This window comes from Fusarium subglutinans, assembly GCF_013396075.1.
Source record: "Fusarium subglutinans strain NRRL 66333 chromosome Unknown NRRL66333_c0000200, whole genome shotgun sequence".
Classification (NCBI taxonomy): Eukaryota; Fungi; Ascomycota; class Sordariomycetes; order Hypocreales; family Nectriaceae; genus Fusarium; species Fusarium subglutinans.
This window is the reverse complement of record NW_023502263.1, coordinates 42,167-57,370: the sequence shown is the minus strand read 5'-3', so window position 1 is coordinate 57,370 and position 15,204 is coordinate 42,167. Positions and strand designations below refer to the sequence as shown.

General features: G+C 46.7%; 6 protein-coding genes across 6 annotated transcripts; 5 read left to right on the top strand and 1 right to left on the bottom strand.

The window, feature by feature from the left end:
* Nucleotides 1-25: 25 nt before the first annotated feature.
* FSUBG_11036 (beta-succinyl synthetase precursor) lies at nucleotides 26-1,534 on the top strand (the record flags this gene model as incomplete). Its single annotated transcript, XM_036675676.1, has 5 exons — nucleotides 26-67; nucleotides 123-191; nucleotides 242-1,235; nucleotides 1,281-1,402; nucleotides 1,451-1,534. 5 exons carry the CDS (start codon nucleotides 26-28, stop codon nucleotides 1,532-1,534), a joined length of 1,311 nt encoding a protein of 436 aa, XP_036533489.1.
* Nucleotides 1,535-1,799: 265 nt separating this feature from the next.
* On the bottom strand, nucleotides 1,800-3,145 carry FSUBG_11035 (succinyl synthetase alpha subunit; the record flags this gene model as incomplete). Its single annotated transcript, XM_036675675.1, has 5 exons — nucleotides 1,800-2,215; nucleotides 2,287-2,665; nucleotides 2,734-2,850; nucleotides 2,913-2,929; nucleotides 2,983-3,145. 5 exons carry the CDS (start codon nucleotides 3,143-3,145, stop codon nucleotides 1,800-1,802), a joined length of 1,092 nt encoding a protein of 363 aa, XP_036533488.1.
* A 1,077-nt stretch (nucleotides 3,146-4,222) lies between these two features.
* FSUBG_11034 (nacht and ankyrin domain protein) lies at nucleotides 4,223-7,896 on the top strand (the record flags this gene model as incomplete). Its single annotated transcript, XM_036675674.1, has 7 exons — nucleotides 4,223-4,391; nucleotides 4,591-5,634; nucleotides 5,685-6,222; nucleotides 6,305-7,090; nucleotides 7,165-7,492; nucleotides 7,532-7,748; nucleotides 7,799-7,896. The coding sequence occupies 7 exons, from the start codon at nucleotides 4,223-4,225 to the stop codon at nucleotides 7,894-7,896; spliced, it is 3,180 nt and encodes a 1,059-aa protein (XP_036533487.1).
* Nucleotides 7,897-8,974: 1,078 nt separating this feature from the next.
* Nucleotides 8,975-9,694, top strand: FSUBG_11033 (uncharacterized protein; the record flags this gene model as incomplete). The annotated part of the gene is made up of 1 exon (XM_036675673.1): nucleotides 8,975-9,694. The coding sequence occupies one exon, from the start codon at nucleotides 8,975-8,977 to the stop codon at nucleotides 9,692-9,694; it is 720 nt and encodes a 239-aa protein (XP_036533486.1).
* An 874-nt stretch (nucleotides 9,695-10,568) lies between these two features.
* Nucleotides 10,569-11,168, top strand: FSUBG_11032 (uncharacterized protein; the record flags this gene model as incomplete). The annotated part of the gene is made up of 1 exon (XM_036675672.1): nucleotides 10,569-11,168. The coding sequence occupies one exon, from the start codon at nucleotides 10,569-10,571 to the stop codon at nucleotides 11,166-11,168; it is 600 nt and encodes a 199-aa protein (XP_036533485.1).
* A 3,081-nt stretch (nucleotides 11,169-14,249) lies between these two features.
* FSUBG_11031 (alcohol dehydrogenase Bli-4) lies at nucleotides 14,250-15,167 on the top strand (the record flags this gene model as incomplete). Its single annotated transcript, XM_036675671.1, has 1 exon — nucleotides 14,250-15,167. The coding sequence occupies one exon, from the start codon at nucleotides 14,250-14,252 to the stop codon at nucleotides 15,165-15,167; it is 918 nt and encodes a 305-aa protein (XP_036533484.1).
* Nucleotides 15,168-15,204: the final 37 nt, after the last annotated feature.

The window sequence follows — 15,204 nt, the reverse complement described above, 5'->3', positions numbered from 1 at the left end:
ACCAATTTAACAACGCCCTGTCACAATGGCAGCACGACACATTGCACGAAAGCTTTGGCAGCCCAAAGTGAGAATCCATGGTGGTGATGCAAGGTATGCTGTAATTCGCTGACCTTGCTCAGTTCCTTACGAAACATCAGCGCCGAGGTCTTGCTCTGCAAGAGCATCAATCTAAACAGCTGTTGAGGGAGGTAAGTTAATAACTAGAGAGGACTACGACAACGAGGCTGACCTACCCAAGTTCGGCATACCAGTTCAGAATGGAAAGGTAGCAACCACGGCTGCGGAGGTGCCGGAGATTATGCGTCAATATGGTAGAATCATCTCCCTTCTTACCCTTCAATCTAGTTTGCTAACTTTCAGTCTTGCAGGTGGAAAATGCGTCATCAAATCCCAAATTCTCAAGGGCGGTAGAGGCAAGGGAACATTTGACAATGGATTCCAAGGCGGTGTTAAAATTGCAAAGCTCCCAGAAGACGGCGAGCGGATATCCTCCCAGATGCTGGGTCATCGCCTCAGAACCAAGCAGACTTCAGGGGATGGGATCCTCGTTGAAAAGGTGCTGGTGGCAGAGTTCGAAGAATGCGATGAGGAGTGGTATCTCGCCATAGCCCTCGATCGCGAACGCTACTCCCCAGTCGTGCTCATCTCACGTAGTGGCGGTGTCGACATTGAAGACACGGCCAAGGGCGAGGGCGGTAGCTTGAGAAGCTTCCACTTCGACTACGCCGAGGGCATCACACCAGATCTTCTGAACCGTCTCCGCACAGATGTCGGCGCGAGTCCTGCCGAGGCTGAAAAGCTCGGGGCTATCCTGACCCGTCTTTGGGACCTTTTTGTGAGCAGAGACGCCACGCTTCTGGAGATCAACCCTCTAGCGCGCACCGGCGAAGCTGATTTCAAGTGCCTTGATGCCAAATTTCTTATCGACGATGCTTCGCAGCGACGGCAGCCCGAGCTGTTCGCTCAGCGAGATATTCAAGCGGAAATCCCCGAGGAGATCGAGGCGCAAAAGTATGGGTTGGTGTATATCAAGATGGAAGGGAATATTGGCAATGTAGTCAACGGTGCAGGTCTTGCGATGGCTACCAATGACGCGATTGCCCATCACGGCGGTGCAAGCGCGAATTTTCTCGACGCAGGCGGCCAGGCTACGCAGAGCACTATGCAAAAGGCCTTTGAGATTATCCTTCGGGACGATCGGGTCAAGGTAATCCTTGTTAACATCTATGGAGGTAAGGGATAGATTCTATATCCTGATGCCAGCTGACGAGTTCCAGGCATTATTAAATGCGATATGATCGCTGAATCCATCATTGGTGCTACCAAGGAGCTCGGCCGATTGCCTGTGCCGCTTGTTGTTCGGTTGCAGGGGACCAATTCAGCTGAAGGCTTGAAAATTGTATGTTTCTATGATCTGCTTGCAGGTGCTTTGCTAACATTTTAATAGCTGGAGGAAGCCGATCTCGGATTCCATGTTGAGTCTGAGTTTGGGGAGGCAGCGAAGAAGGCCGTCCAGCTTTCCAAGTCCTGATCCTGATCAATTGGCTTTGTTTTTATCTACCAAAATTGTGTCTTGACTTCATGGAAGTACTCAACTAACTATGTTGAAAGTATCTTGATATTATCAGTCAATATATTATCTGTATATTTATTTAATACCCATACTTTGTCTGGCGGTTTTCCACTCTGGTAGCCCAATACCAAGACCTAACGTCATGCCCGTTGGCCAGCGTGAGCCAACCATTCAACCTTGTAGAACTTGCATATTCCAAATCATATTGTATATTCTCCTAGGCTCATTCTCGTAGCTCCTGTGTGGGGTTCTGAAATGATACTTCAGAACCCAACGGACCCAATCCGTTACGGATTCTTTTAGTATGTGACGACAGTAGGTCTTTCATAACCTGTCCCATGAGCCCAGGATGGGGTACCACGACAGCTCCACTATCTGCCAAAGCCTTCGCCTTGGCTTCAGCAGATATATCTCCTGATTGCAGAAGTGCACCAGCGTGGCCCATAGTTCGACCTTCAGGAGCTGTCTTACCAGCAACCATGGCTATGATTGGCTTTGGATTCCTCGTGATTCTCCTGTAGTCCCTGATGGCTTCAGCGGCTCTGAGTTCTGCCTCCCCGCCAATCTCACCGATGACGATGATACCCTCTGTTCCTGGGTGATCGAAGAACAGCTTCAGGGCGTCCACAAGTGTCGTTCCTATAGTCTGAATGTCAGCAAAACGTTTCAGTCAGAAAACGATGTTGGCAGAGTCAAGCAATGAGGCATACCCGGCATCATATCTCCTCCCATGCCAACAACAAGGCTTTGACCCAATCCAGCATTCGATGTTGAGCCCACAGCTTCGTAACTTAGCGTTCCGCTCTTCGAGACTATACCAATAGTGCCCCTCTTATACTGCTTATGCGGCATAATGCCAATACGGCACTGCTCGGGAGCAATAATACCGGGGCAGTTCGGACCGACAAGGCGAGTTTTGGATTGAGTTTTGAGCACGCCATGGACACGCATCATATCGTGTACAGGTATATGCTCAGCGACGGTCACAACCAGAGGGACTTCTGCCTCTATTGCTTCAATGATAGCAGCAGCGGCAAATTGTGCTGGTACGAAGACTGATGTCGCCTGAGGTTTTACCTGTTCCACGGCCTGTAAAAGGATTAATAAGTTTGGCTCGGATATCAATGCTTAAAAAGTATACAGCGTCGAAAACTTACCTCTCTGACTGTGTTGAATACAGGAAGACCCAAATGCTCTTGGCCACCTTTGCCTGGGGATACACCACCAACGACATTGGTGCCATATGCAATGGTATCTTTGGCATTAAGAGTTGCCTTTCATATCATCTCAGTCAGTCACCTTCAAGGACTGGGGGAACAAGGTCTAGAATACATACTGCTTTACCAGTAAATCCTAGACGTCGACGGTCAGTCTGTAGTTGTCTGTTGGACCAATTGAGTCCATACCTTGATAGATCACCCTAGTATTCTTGTCAATGTTCAAATTGGCAATGGTTGTATCGTAGCCCTGATGCCTAGGTACGTGAGTTGATATATACTTGATGCTCTGGCGATGCAAGAGACTCCGAGACAGTCTGCAAGCGGGGGTCAAAGTTGGACGAGTCGCCATGGCTTGTGTTGGCTGGTGGATGATCTTATTGAAGGTCACTTGAGATCAGTGGTACTCTATGCTAGCTATAGTATAGTATTTTGCAGGACCGAAGTGAAAGACCAAGTCCATTGCCGATGGTCATCATGATTTCACTGGAGCTTTGGTCACGCGACCCCGGGTAAGCGGTTGTACTCCCAATGAATCGGCTCTCGGCTTCTTACCCCGCATTCAGTCTGGAGCCAGCCCGGACTAACGGTACCTAAAACAAGCCCAAGTCCTTGCCAATATTCTGCTGTAATTAATCTGTTCGACATTTGTTTTTTTCTTGGGGCGTCAGGAAATGCCATCATAGTAGTGTCTAAGATCGTCGTCTGCACAAGGGTTTTGGCTTAGCCAAACCAAGCTCTCATGAATGAAGAATTTATAGTATTCCAGTTCCGTGGCATCAGCTGGATGTCTGTTGGTTCATATTCTCTTGACTCTTTCTATTCTCTCAACCATGAATTATATTACACATAAAGTATGCTTGGGCGCCTATGATGGGCTAGGTTGTGAAGAAGTGGTGGCAGTAGAGTCGTAGACCGAGGTAGTTTTAGTAAGGGCTAGGTCCTTGGGAATTGTAACTAGAGCTCTCTTGAAAATTTGGACTGGCCTTCAATCTGATATCATAAATATAGAGAGTTAGTATTTCAGATAGTGAAACATGAAATGAAAGCAGCGCCTGCGTTCACCACCAAATGCATAACCTTATGGAGAGGAATTAGCAAGCAGTAGAGAACCTGGGGGGAAATGCCTTAGGGAGATACGCATAACATAAAGCCGATGATATAATTGGAAGTCAGCAATAATAAGACAATGTACTTTCCGCGGCGAATCATTTAGTAAAGGACTGAGAGAAGTAGTCAAGAGAGTTATGCATCGTAGGTCAGTTATCATTGGCTGATTGAGGCATCTCAAAAAAGTGGCGTCTGGCAGACCAAGAGACGTCAGCAATTATCAACAAGCGCGGTTTGCTCGTTCTCCTCCTAACTATTCGTTGGTTTTAGCTTTGCTACAGTCCTCTGCCGTATATTTTATTATCTCCATTCTTTCAAGATGGCGCAGACGTCTCCAGCATTAGAATCGCTTCCGTCACACCTGCTTAACAAGCTTTTCTCGTCATGGAAGGCTGCCATGGCTTGGTACACTTATTACCCCGCTCTAGAGTCTCAGCTTAATGCTGCAATCACCCGATTCGGCACGGCCTTGTCCTTTTTCAAGCCAGGTAAGGCATCCGCGCATATGGTGGCTTGGAGCAGAGCAAAGGAGCTCGAGCGACTCAGCCCTCGAGCTGAGATCAAAGGCCCCCTCTGGCAACCATTTCCCTTGGAGGGGCTTCAATTAAGAATATCCGTAACTCACGAACACCGGCGATCGCTTGTTTGAGTCAAACAACATGAGTTGGAGAACTAGCAGTGTTCCAGACTGCTTGTCTGGTCGCGCCGAACCGCGATCAATAGCCGGCGAAGACAACTGGAGTGCGCAAGGACACAGAGAAAGGTTCTCTCACCGGGACTACACTGTCGGTTGGATCTGCGCACTTGAAATCGAAATGACTGCCGCCAAGGTTATGCTGGACGACATCCACGAGGCTTTGCCGATCAGTCGAGAGGATTCAAACACATATACCCTTGGCAATATGGGCACCCATAATATAGTTATTGCATGCCTTCCGTTGGGTCGCTATGGCCTGACTAATGCCGCAACAGTAGCCAATGACATGCGGCGGACCTTTACCTCGATACGCTTCGGTCTCATGGTCGGTGTCGGTGGCGGAGTCCCTGGAAAGGTCGATGTGCGACTTGGTGATGTCGTGGTCAGTAAAGAGGTGGTACAGTATGACTTTGGGAAAAGGACTGGAGACAGCCAATTGCGCCCAGTTGGGAGTTTGAACAAACCTCCACATGTACTAGCGACTGCAGTCGCCAAACTTCAAGCGGATCACAGAACTGATCCCAGCAGAATCCCTTCGATCCTCGCCAATGTGCTTGTACGATACCCTGGGATGATCAACTTCACACGCTCCGGTACCCTTCAAGACCGGTTATTTGACGCCATTTATGACCATATCGAGCCTTCTAATGAGCCTATGAACCCCAAGGTTGATAGCTGTGAGCACTGCGACGTATCTAGGCTGGTACACCGACCTGCTCGAAGCAACAATGACCCCAAGATACACTACGGGATTGTGGCCTCAGCTAATCAGGTTATCAAGAATGGCCGTACACGGGATCAACTTGCAAAAGAGCTTGATGCCATCTGTTTCGAGATGGAAGCGGCAGGACTTATGGATAGCTTCCCCTGTCTAGTTGTACGCGGTGTTTGCGATTATGCAGATTCTCATAAGAACAAGCAATGGCAACCATACGCTGCAATGACAGCTGCAGCATATGCAAAGGAGCTTCTGTCTGTTATTTCGACAGATAGGATCAAGCAGAAATCAAAGCCTACCTCGTCAGTAGGCATAGGTAAGTAAACTCCGAGTAAACATGGTCTCTCATTAACTAACAGAACCTAGATCCGGTCTTGCAGGAGCGCCGAAAGACACTACTCGAATCACTACAGTTTAAGGAGATTCATTCCCGTCGCCTCGGCGTGGAGGTTGCCCATGAGGAAACTTGTAACTGGTTGCATGAGGACCCGGTTTACCAACGCTGGCTTGACAGATCGAAACTTATTCAACACCACGGGTTCTTGTGGATCAAGGGCAAGCCAGGTGCCGGAAAATCGACAATTATGAAGTTCGCATATTCTCAAGCGATGAAGATGATGGGGGATTCAATTATTATTTCGTTCTTCTTCAACGCCAGAGGCAATGACTTGGAGAAGTCGATTGTGGGGATGTACAGATCTCTACTATGGGAGCTCTTGAGCAAGGTGTCTGGGCTTCAAAAGGTTCTGGATGATGCAGACCTCATTCCATTGAGCCACTACGGCCAGCCAATGTGGAGTGCAGAAGTTCTGAGGTCTCTTCTATCTCTTGCGATAGCCAGCCTTGGCCGGCAACGCTTAGTCTGCTTTGTCGACGCGCTTGACGAATGCAATCGGAAGGACGTGTATGGGCATGATTGACCATTTTCAGACTATCGGAAAAGACTCCATTGCAAGAGAATCCGAGGTATACATATGCTTTTCCAGTCGCAATCATCCCTTCATCGACATAGGGAATGGTCAAGAGCTGATTCTGGAACATCATCCTGGCCATGAGCACGACCTAGAAGCCTACATACACAGCAAGCTCAAAGTCAAAAAGCATAGAGAGGCCGAAGTAGATGAACTGAGAAACGACATTCGCGTCAAGTCAAACGGTGTATTTCTATGGGTCAAGCTGGTGGTGCAGATGCTGAATGAGGACTTTGGATATGCAGATAGTCTTGCTATCCAGAGGAAGACGCTTGAAGAAATTCCACCTGAATTGAGTGACCTGATCAGAGATATACTAAGGAGGGACAACAAGCGACCAGAGAACCTACTCTTGTCAATTGAGTGGATTCTCTTTTCTAAGCGACCGCTGAAGTGGGAAGAGCTCTACTTCGCCCTCATCTCCGGGCTGCATCCTGATACACTCAGCGGGTGGAATCGGCGTAAAACTACCATCCAAGACATGAAGCAATTCATCCTCAGTTCATCCAAAGGCTTGGCCGAGATCACAAAGCCCAATGCCCAGACGGTTCAATTTATTCACGAGTCTGTGCGAGACTTTTTGTTGAAAGACGATGGCTTAGGGCACCTAAGACGTGATTTACAGATGGAGACGGAAGATCCACAATGTTCAGCTCATGATCGACTAAAACGATGTTGTCATACCTATATTCAGCTCGACATCTCAAGACATGTAATCCTCGTTACTCCAGTCTCAGACTTGAAACAGGATGCCGCTCTTGATTTACAAAACACTGTGTTGGACAAGTTTCCGTTCATGGAGTACGCAACTGAATGTGTTCTTTACCATGCAGAAGGTGCTGGAAGCAGATTCTACAGGAGAACTTTCTGAAAAGTTTCGATGTCAAGGCTTGGATTGTTCTTGACAGTATATTGAGGGATGTTATTTTCTTTCCAGGGACAGGCTGGAATAAAAGGCCTTTCTATACCTCAAATGCAAGCCTTATGTATATTCTTGCGAAGAATGATTTCACAAGTCTCATGGGGACAGCATTCCGCCTCGGCTTTGCAAGTAACATACACAGAGAACACCTCGAGAACCCACTGTTTGCTGCCTTGGCTAATGGTCATCGCGGCGCGGTCAAAGAGCTCTTGCAACAGGAAATGAGTCCTTCGCAAGCCGAAGAAATCTCTGCACAGCTTGTATACGGAAAGTACTTCAGCGTAAGTAAAGGCTATACGCCGCTACACTGGGCAATACAGCGGGGTGACTTACCGCTCGCCACGATCCTACTTGCATCCAAAGAAATTATACCTGTTCTTTCAGGCAGCGATGAACGTACACCCCTATCATTAGCGGCTGAGAATGGCCATGAGAGTATTGTGAGACAGCTATTGGCGATTGAGACCGTTCAACTTGATCCGAAGGACTACATGGGCCGGACACCATTATCGCTGGCTGCTATTGAAGGCCATGAGAGTATTGTGAGACTACTGTTGTCAACAGGGAATGTCAATGTGAATTCGAAGGATTACTCTGGTTTTACGCCGTTGCTCGGCGTCTTGATGAGATTGGCTCGAGCCCAGAATTCAAGCAGCAAGGCCAGTACAGCAGCAGAATACTCTAGGAAACTGACCATAACGAAGCTTTTGCTTGAGAATGGGGCCAATATAAACGCCAGAAACAATTATAGTCAGACGCCACTAATATATATAAAAGAAAAGGGACTTTTAGATATTCTTTAGCTTAGGGTGTTATGGGAAAAGGATTAAGTTAAACTGATTAATGCCTAAAGCTTATAACGCCTCTACAAAGCATATTAAGCTAATATACTAAAAGATCCTATTTAACTTTAGCTTTTAGAAGGCAATATATATATAGCCTTAATAAAGATAAGTCTTTTAATAAAAAACAGAATAATATACTTTTATAATAACTTAATTAGTAACCTTATTAGCAGCAGCTTAATCTCCTAGACATAGTTACTAACAGAGTTATACGTAGTATAAATAAACACAGTTAAAATTACATTAAGTTCCCTCGAAAAGGGGGATTAAGTTAAACTGTATAGAGATTTATAATAAAAAGATAGAAATAGTCAAGGAAGCAAAAAGAGAAAAAGAAGTAATGCTCCCCCGGGAAGGCTCGAACTTCCGATCTCCCGATTGTCTATTAATAACAGTCGGACGCTTTAGCCAACTAAGCCACAGGGGAAATGTTTTGACTGGGTGCTAAGAATCTTAGCGCGACTCATACTCACTAGCGTCCGCTGCGCCTACCCTGGGCATTGTCATTAACTAGGTACTGAACAGGTTATGTTTAGTTGTTCATCTTACATAGCAGAGATACAAAGCGCTTGAAGTTTATTCATTTGTCTCACGATAATGGTTAAAACACTCCGATCGCAAGAACTCATAGTTAACCTTTGGTTCAAACCGCAGTTAGTCGTTTTCGCTGTGAGAAATCAGAACAACGTTTAGAAAAAGCAGCTGTTTCGTGAGAACACATAGCTTGTAATAATGAATCGAAGTTCAAGAGATGCGAATCAGTTCTATTAACCTACTAGTATAAATGCCTTATTCTACCCATTGTGAATTAGTCTTTCCTACTTCATATCGCATCTCATCAAGAGGACTCTGCTTCTTCACAAACCATAGTCTGCTTCCACTTCACACACAACTTCACAGACAGCCTCATCACCCTAAATGTCTTACTTCACTGTTTCAGCGACAGCTTCTGAAGCTAGTAACAATAGCCCTGCCCCCTCTTTTCAGGATGAATCATCTCCTATATGGCCAACCTGTAAGTGTCGTGACGCGAAGCCTTACAAAACCAAGCGCACACTCATCAACCCCGAAAATTGGCTTGATGAGGTTTCCGACTCCGAGGAATCTCTCGTTGAACACCCCCCAGTTGCAGTTAAAGCCCTTCGTGCAAGACAATTCTTCAGGAGAAATGATGCTTTGGGTGCTGATACAGGCTCCTGTCTTGGCGTGATCAGCGACTGGGAGGCGAACAAGCTCCGATTTAGCCTTCTTTATGTGATGCAGCACCTGTATGAAGAACGCGAAGGAGAGAGAAAATACCCCGCTGAGTGGGAAGACAAGACCGCCTTCACCTCTTGGTTTGAGAAAACTGTCTCAGCTTGGGTGGAGGATCTTCCAGAAGACCAAAAGGCCTGCATTGGAGCACTGGCTGACATCTTGGAGGATGATCTGGCAATTGATCTTGATGACAAAGCCGGTTGGGAGAGGCAAAATACTCGAGTGGTCAAGTACCTTGATGGTTTTGATCCTATCTCTGAAGAAGTCCAAGGACTCGAACAATTGGAGCTAGAGGATAGGGCATGTTATGAGTGCTCACGACGCTATGCTAACAAGGCGTTGTGGGTAGTTGTTCCCAGTAGTGATGAATCTATGGAATAACATTCATGAGAAATAACTGTATAGTTTGGGTACTTGAAGTCCTAGGAGCTAAATTGATCTTATTAGATGCATGTGCAAAGAGCCCGTGGTGTATCATATTATGTGAAGCAAATGAACAGACGTGTAATGTCTAATTTGTGAGCTAGATGTGTTATTTGCAGTTGGGACTTGTGGCTGAGAGCTTAAATCAGCAGACAGAACTTAAAACAGACACTTTCAGAAGTTTAAAGACTCTCCTTTGAGATATAAAAATTTTGCAAGCCGTCTCGAAGCCAGTAGCCGTAGATCTATCATCTATTCGCTTACGTCTGGCGATTCTTACAATCACTAGTTCAGCCCAATCAGCAACCTAACACAAAGCCGTTCAAACTATCTTGCTGACATTCATCACCTGTATTCGAAGCCTAAAGCTTAATCTTATGGGTGGCAGTCATCCACATAGTAATGTCTCAGCAGGTTGGGAGCCAGATGTGCTATTGGCGGTTTAAAGATAACTTACTTGACTACCGTCACGGGTATAAGATCCTCCAACACATGCACGACGATAATCCAATTCAATGCTATACGGAAGAAGGTTTGGAGCAACCAAAAGGTTATTGCTCGATTAAGTTCATGAGTCAGGCGCAAGGCTAGCAAATACAGTTATACTTTGACATGACAGAAGTTCAGAAAGTATCATGCGAAGAATAAACGTGCTCAGGCAAAGTGTTTATTTACCCATCAAGTATAAAAACCTCTCTTCGCCCGCCCTGAGTATCCTTCCTTTCCTACTCCATCAGTACATCGATCATTTCATCGATAGTACTACACATCATCTAAAGCCACACCTTACCACACAGTATACGCACAACTCTCACCACATCAATCACCCAGAATGACTTTTCTCACTCTTTCAGTCCCAGGTGCTGGCGGTGGTCGCAGCAGCCCTGATCCCTCTCTTCCAACTCAGTTGTCTCTTATAGACTGTCCCAACCTTACACCGGAGATACCCGACAATCAAGAAGACGTCATGTCTACCACCAACGAATCCTCTTCCGAACCAGATGCAATTCCCCCAATCCAGTTCCAAGCCCTTCGTGCTCGACAATACCTCAGAAAGCACTACACTCTCGGCAAGGACTCAAATTATGGCCAAAACTTTTACCGCAACTGGGAAACAGTCAAGCATTGCTTCAGCTTTCTCATCATACTGGCGAACTTGTACAAGGAAGACGAATATGAAGAAGATTGGCCCCTGGAGTGGAATGATGATTGTGCCTTGACTTTCTTCCTCGCCGGGACTGCTGCATCCTGGACACTTGAACTTTCGAATGCAGAAAGGGAAGAGGTTAAAAGACTATCTCACGCTATGGCTGACCTGATCACTGTTGATTGGAGCGATACGGAAGCTTTGGAGGTGTGTCAGGATGAAGTTGCAGATATCCTTGCGAGTATTACTCCTGTTGAGGAGGCGGACATACCAGATGATTACTGATACTGGCGTGTTGGGTATGGGAGCATAAGTGTCGGAGTCGGGTAGCTTCGGCTGAAACCTCACTTTACAGGGCAAGTTGGAGTTTGCAGCAACAGATTTATGGATTGAAATGCAATAGAATGGGAATTACACAGCGGTTGATTATGTTGGAGGAAGCTAAATTGATCTTGTTACATTGTTTATTTCGTCAGTGTATCTCTCTGGAACGAAGAAGTGTAAGACGATATAAGCAAACGAGAATAACATTTCGTCATTCATAGACATCGTGAACCATCTTGCCATTTCTCGAAGCCAATAGCCATGAATCCATCTTGATCAAACTAGACTCAGTTGTAATCACCAGTTCAGCCCAATCAACAGCCCAATACAAAGCGGCGCAAAAGACCAATGCTGCCACTCCCCATGCCCAACAACATTCCTTGCCACTAACCCATCAGTGACGCACATAGCCAGCGCCCCAAGATACCCAAAACTCATAAGCTTCCTATCCCCAGTGAGGCTGATGTTAAAGAACAAGAAGCTAACGACGAGATTTCGACATCCGTAGATGCGCGCAAGGCCACGAACAAGCTTTTTAGCTTGGGGGTCTGTAGGGATAGGGTACTGGAAGGACTGGAGGGTTGCTTCGGGGCGCGTGAGGAGATTGATGCCGAAGAGGGCGGGGATGAGAAGACACGACGTGCGTTGCGCGGTTGAGATAGATGAAAGACATGATGAGATGGTTGTTTGATGGGGAGAATACGAGGGTTTGATGCTGTTTTAAATGGAGTTTTGAGGAGATAAAAATTACTGGAAGGGGAAGGGCGGAGATGAGACAGTAACTCCGTCAGCTTTGAGTGTCAACACTAAATGCCAGCGATCCTACCAGTTGTCTCACGTAAGCAGACAAGACACGATGAAGCTTCAGGCTAGTTCATTCAGTTAATCGGCAAGTTAATTTTAATATGCTATATCTCATTCTGATATAAAGACAACTCACTTGATCTTGAAGCTGTGTTACATTCATGTCAATTCGCGTAGAATTATATCGCAGTTAATTACGTGACACTCTTGCCTCTGTAGTGCCAAACACCTTCGTGAATCCTTCCTGCGCCAGCGCATCGTGTATATCGCTAATCCACAGCACCCTGCTTAGTATTCCCCGACATTGTGTCCACCTACTCACACCAAGAATATCGCATATCTCTCGAATAGCCTGACGATGCCATATACGGCCAAAGTCCTCAAAAATACAACCCCCAGCGATGAACAGCGCCCAGAGCAAGAAAGTCGAATGCTCTCGACTTGATGGCACGAATTGCTGAAGCGCAATCTCCAGATTAGCCGATAGGTAAGCCATTCTTCTCCCCACCCCCGGAAGACTAAAAAGAATGCTCTTAATATATACCAGCATACAAAGCCTCATAAGCTCACTAGTCGATTGCGCATCGTAAGAAAGCTGAAGTAGCCTGTTCGGAAGAGTCGTGCTTATAAAGATGAACAGCTCTGGTGGTATAAGCGCGCCTTCATTTGCTAGCCGGCTATAGTATTGCAAATCGGTCCAGATGGAGATTAAACGCCGATCTGGTGTCAATTTTCGGGGGTCGAGAAATGTAGACTCTGGAGGGGGATGAATTGCAAATATTGGCATAAGTGAATCCCAAACTTGGATGTCGGGAAGAAGGCGTGGTTTTCTCCCTTCTGTCATTGATAGACAGATCTCTATCCTGTTCACGTTAGCAATACGAAGCGGTGATTAAGAAACAAGTACCTTTGGCACTTCATCTCTGCTAGCGCTGCAGTTCCAAACGGCGATATCCCACCACGAAGTTCAAAAATTTGACATAGGCCATCCATATGTTTCCTCGTAGTCTCAACATCTCCAAAACTAGACGCCGCTGAAGCTAGATTAACGATAGCCCCCACCGTCGCCATAGCCGTTGCGGTGCTTTCGTCTTGAAGACTCTCTTGAATGCAGCGTAGTGTCTCACCAAGATGATATCTTGTGAGTACGCTGAACTCTACACCTAGGCAGACTTCTTTGAATGCTGATGCTGTGAAGAGTATTGAGTGGAGGGATACTTCGTGCGTGTGCATGTCGCTGAGGCTAAAGATTTGAGACTCGCATTCGTGAGCGACTTTCATGTCTATGGCGTATCGACAGGGTTTTGGCGTTGTGAAAGCTGATACTTGCCGTCAGTATCTATCTGGCTGACATAGAGTTTGTGAGAGTACCTTGATGTATTAACTCCAGCATATACGGCTTTAGCTCGAGTTCTGATCGCTGTAATACAAGCTCTGGTGCTAGCTTTCGCGGGATACTCATCGTTGACAGATTATCCTTGTCAGACTTCTGGCCATTTCGTGGTTCTGCTGTCGAAACGGTCTCCGGTACTGATATCTGAGATGTATTCCTATCAGTCTCCATGGTATGAACCGAGCTCTTGTCGGGGTTCATCCGCTCTTGGGCCCGAGCTAGTCTGTCCGCACGTGTATTCCTTCCACGCATCGCATGACTGCGGATCTTTCTCATGATATTCCTGTCAGGCTTCCCAGATGACGTGGTAACCACAAAGATGGCCATTTCAACAGAAACGGGTCGGCAAATATGCCAAATTAGCTAGTCACATGCTTTGCTTCTGAAGTTCTTTGGCCTCGATCCATGTTGAGAGTAAGCACTTTGGGTATAAGTTCCTCCGGAGTTCTTCCGTACCATATGCTGGAAAGGGTTTAGGGGGCTGTTCTTGATCGTGATTGGACCTGTTCAGCATCAACTGTGGCTTAGCGCCAGATTGGCAGTCGACATTTCAGCTCAGTCCGTTAGTGACAAGCATTAATAGATTGACTGCCGCGCCAAGGCCGTACCTTTTTCCAATACGGGAGTAGACTCTTGCTTCTAAGCCTCTTATTAGCTTTAAGTCCCTGTGAAAGCTAAGAATGCCTCACAGTATGACCCTGCAATACGGCTAGGTCTTGTATAAATAGGCTTAGCATCCTCTGCTGTATCTATGTTTGAGCTTCATTCACAGCTACCCTCAATCCAAGTCGTGCATCCCTTTTACTTTTCCAATCGCTCCATATTTGCCTACTCTTCTCAACACAATGTTCTGGTCCAAAGAACAAGACTTCAACCCCAAAGACATGCCCTCTCTCGAAGGAAAAGTCATCCTCGTCACCGGCGCCACCGCAGGTCTAGGCAGAGAATCCGTCCTCCAATTCGCCCACCACAATCCCTCGCGCATTTATCTCTGCGGTCGAAACCTAGAAAAAGCACAACTCGCAGCACAAGATATCCAGCGCACTGTCCCATCGGCCTCCATCAGACTCCTCCATCTTGATCTCTGCTCATTCGCTTCTATCAAAAAAGCAGCGCGAATCGTGCTCTCGGAATGTGAAAGGCTTGATATCTTGATGCTTAATGCAGGTACCATGTTTGTTCCTCTTGATCGTACTGCAGACGGTTATGAGATCCAGTTTGGGACGAATCATATGGGTCATGCGCTGCTTGCGAAATTACTTATTCCGTTGCTCGATAAAACAACACGTTTACCTGATGCAGACGTGAGAGTTGTCTCTCTCGCATCTCATGGACATGTCTATCTTAAGAAAGGCGGGATCAACTATGACACCCTCAAGACTGATGGAGAGTCGATTGGTCTCTATCAGTGCTACTACCAGAGCAAGCTTGCCAATATCCTCTGGGCGCGCCATCTGGCCAGGAAGTATCCGCGTTTCACAGTATCTGCTATCGATCCTGGGCTGGTGAACACGGAGTTGTTGGTGAAGGCCACGGGGATGGTTTGGTATTTATATGCAGTGGTGAGATGTATGTTGATCACGCCTGTTGCAAAGGGCGTCAGGAATCAGCTTTGGGCGTCGGTTGCGGATGGTGTCATTAGTGGAGAGTACTATGAGCCAGTTGGGAAGCATGGTTTGGCTAAGGAGGAGGGGCGAGATGATGAGTTAGCGCAGCAGCTTTGGGAATGGACTGAGAAGGAGTTGGCCGCGGTCTTGGACTAAATGCTTTCTATGCTCTGTTTTCTTTAGTAATTATTCC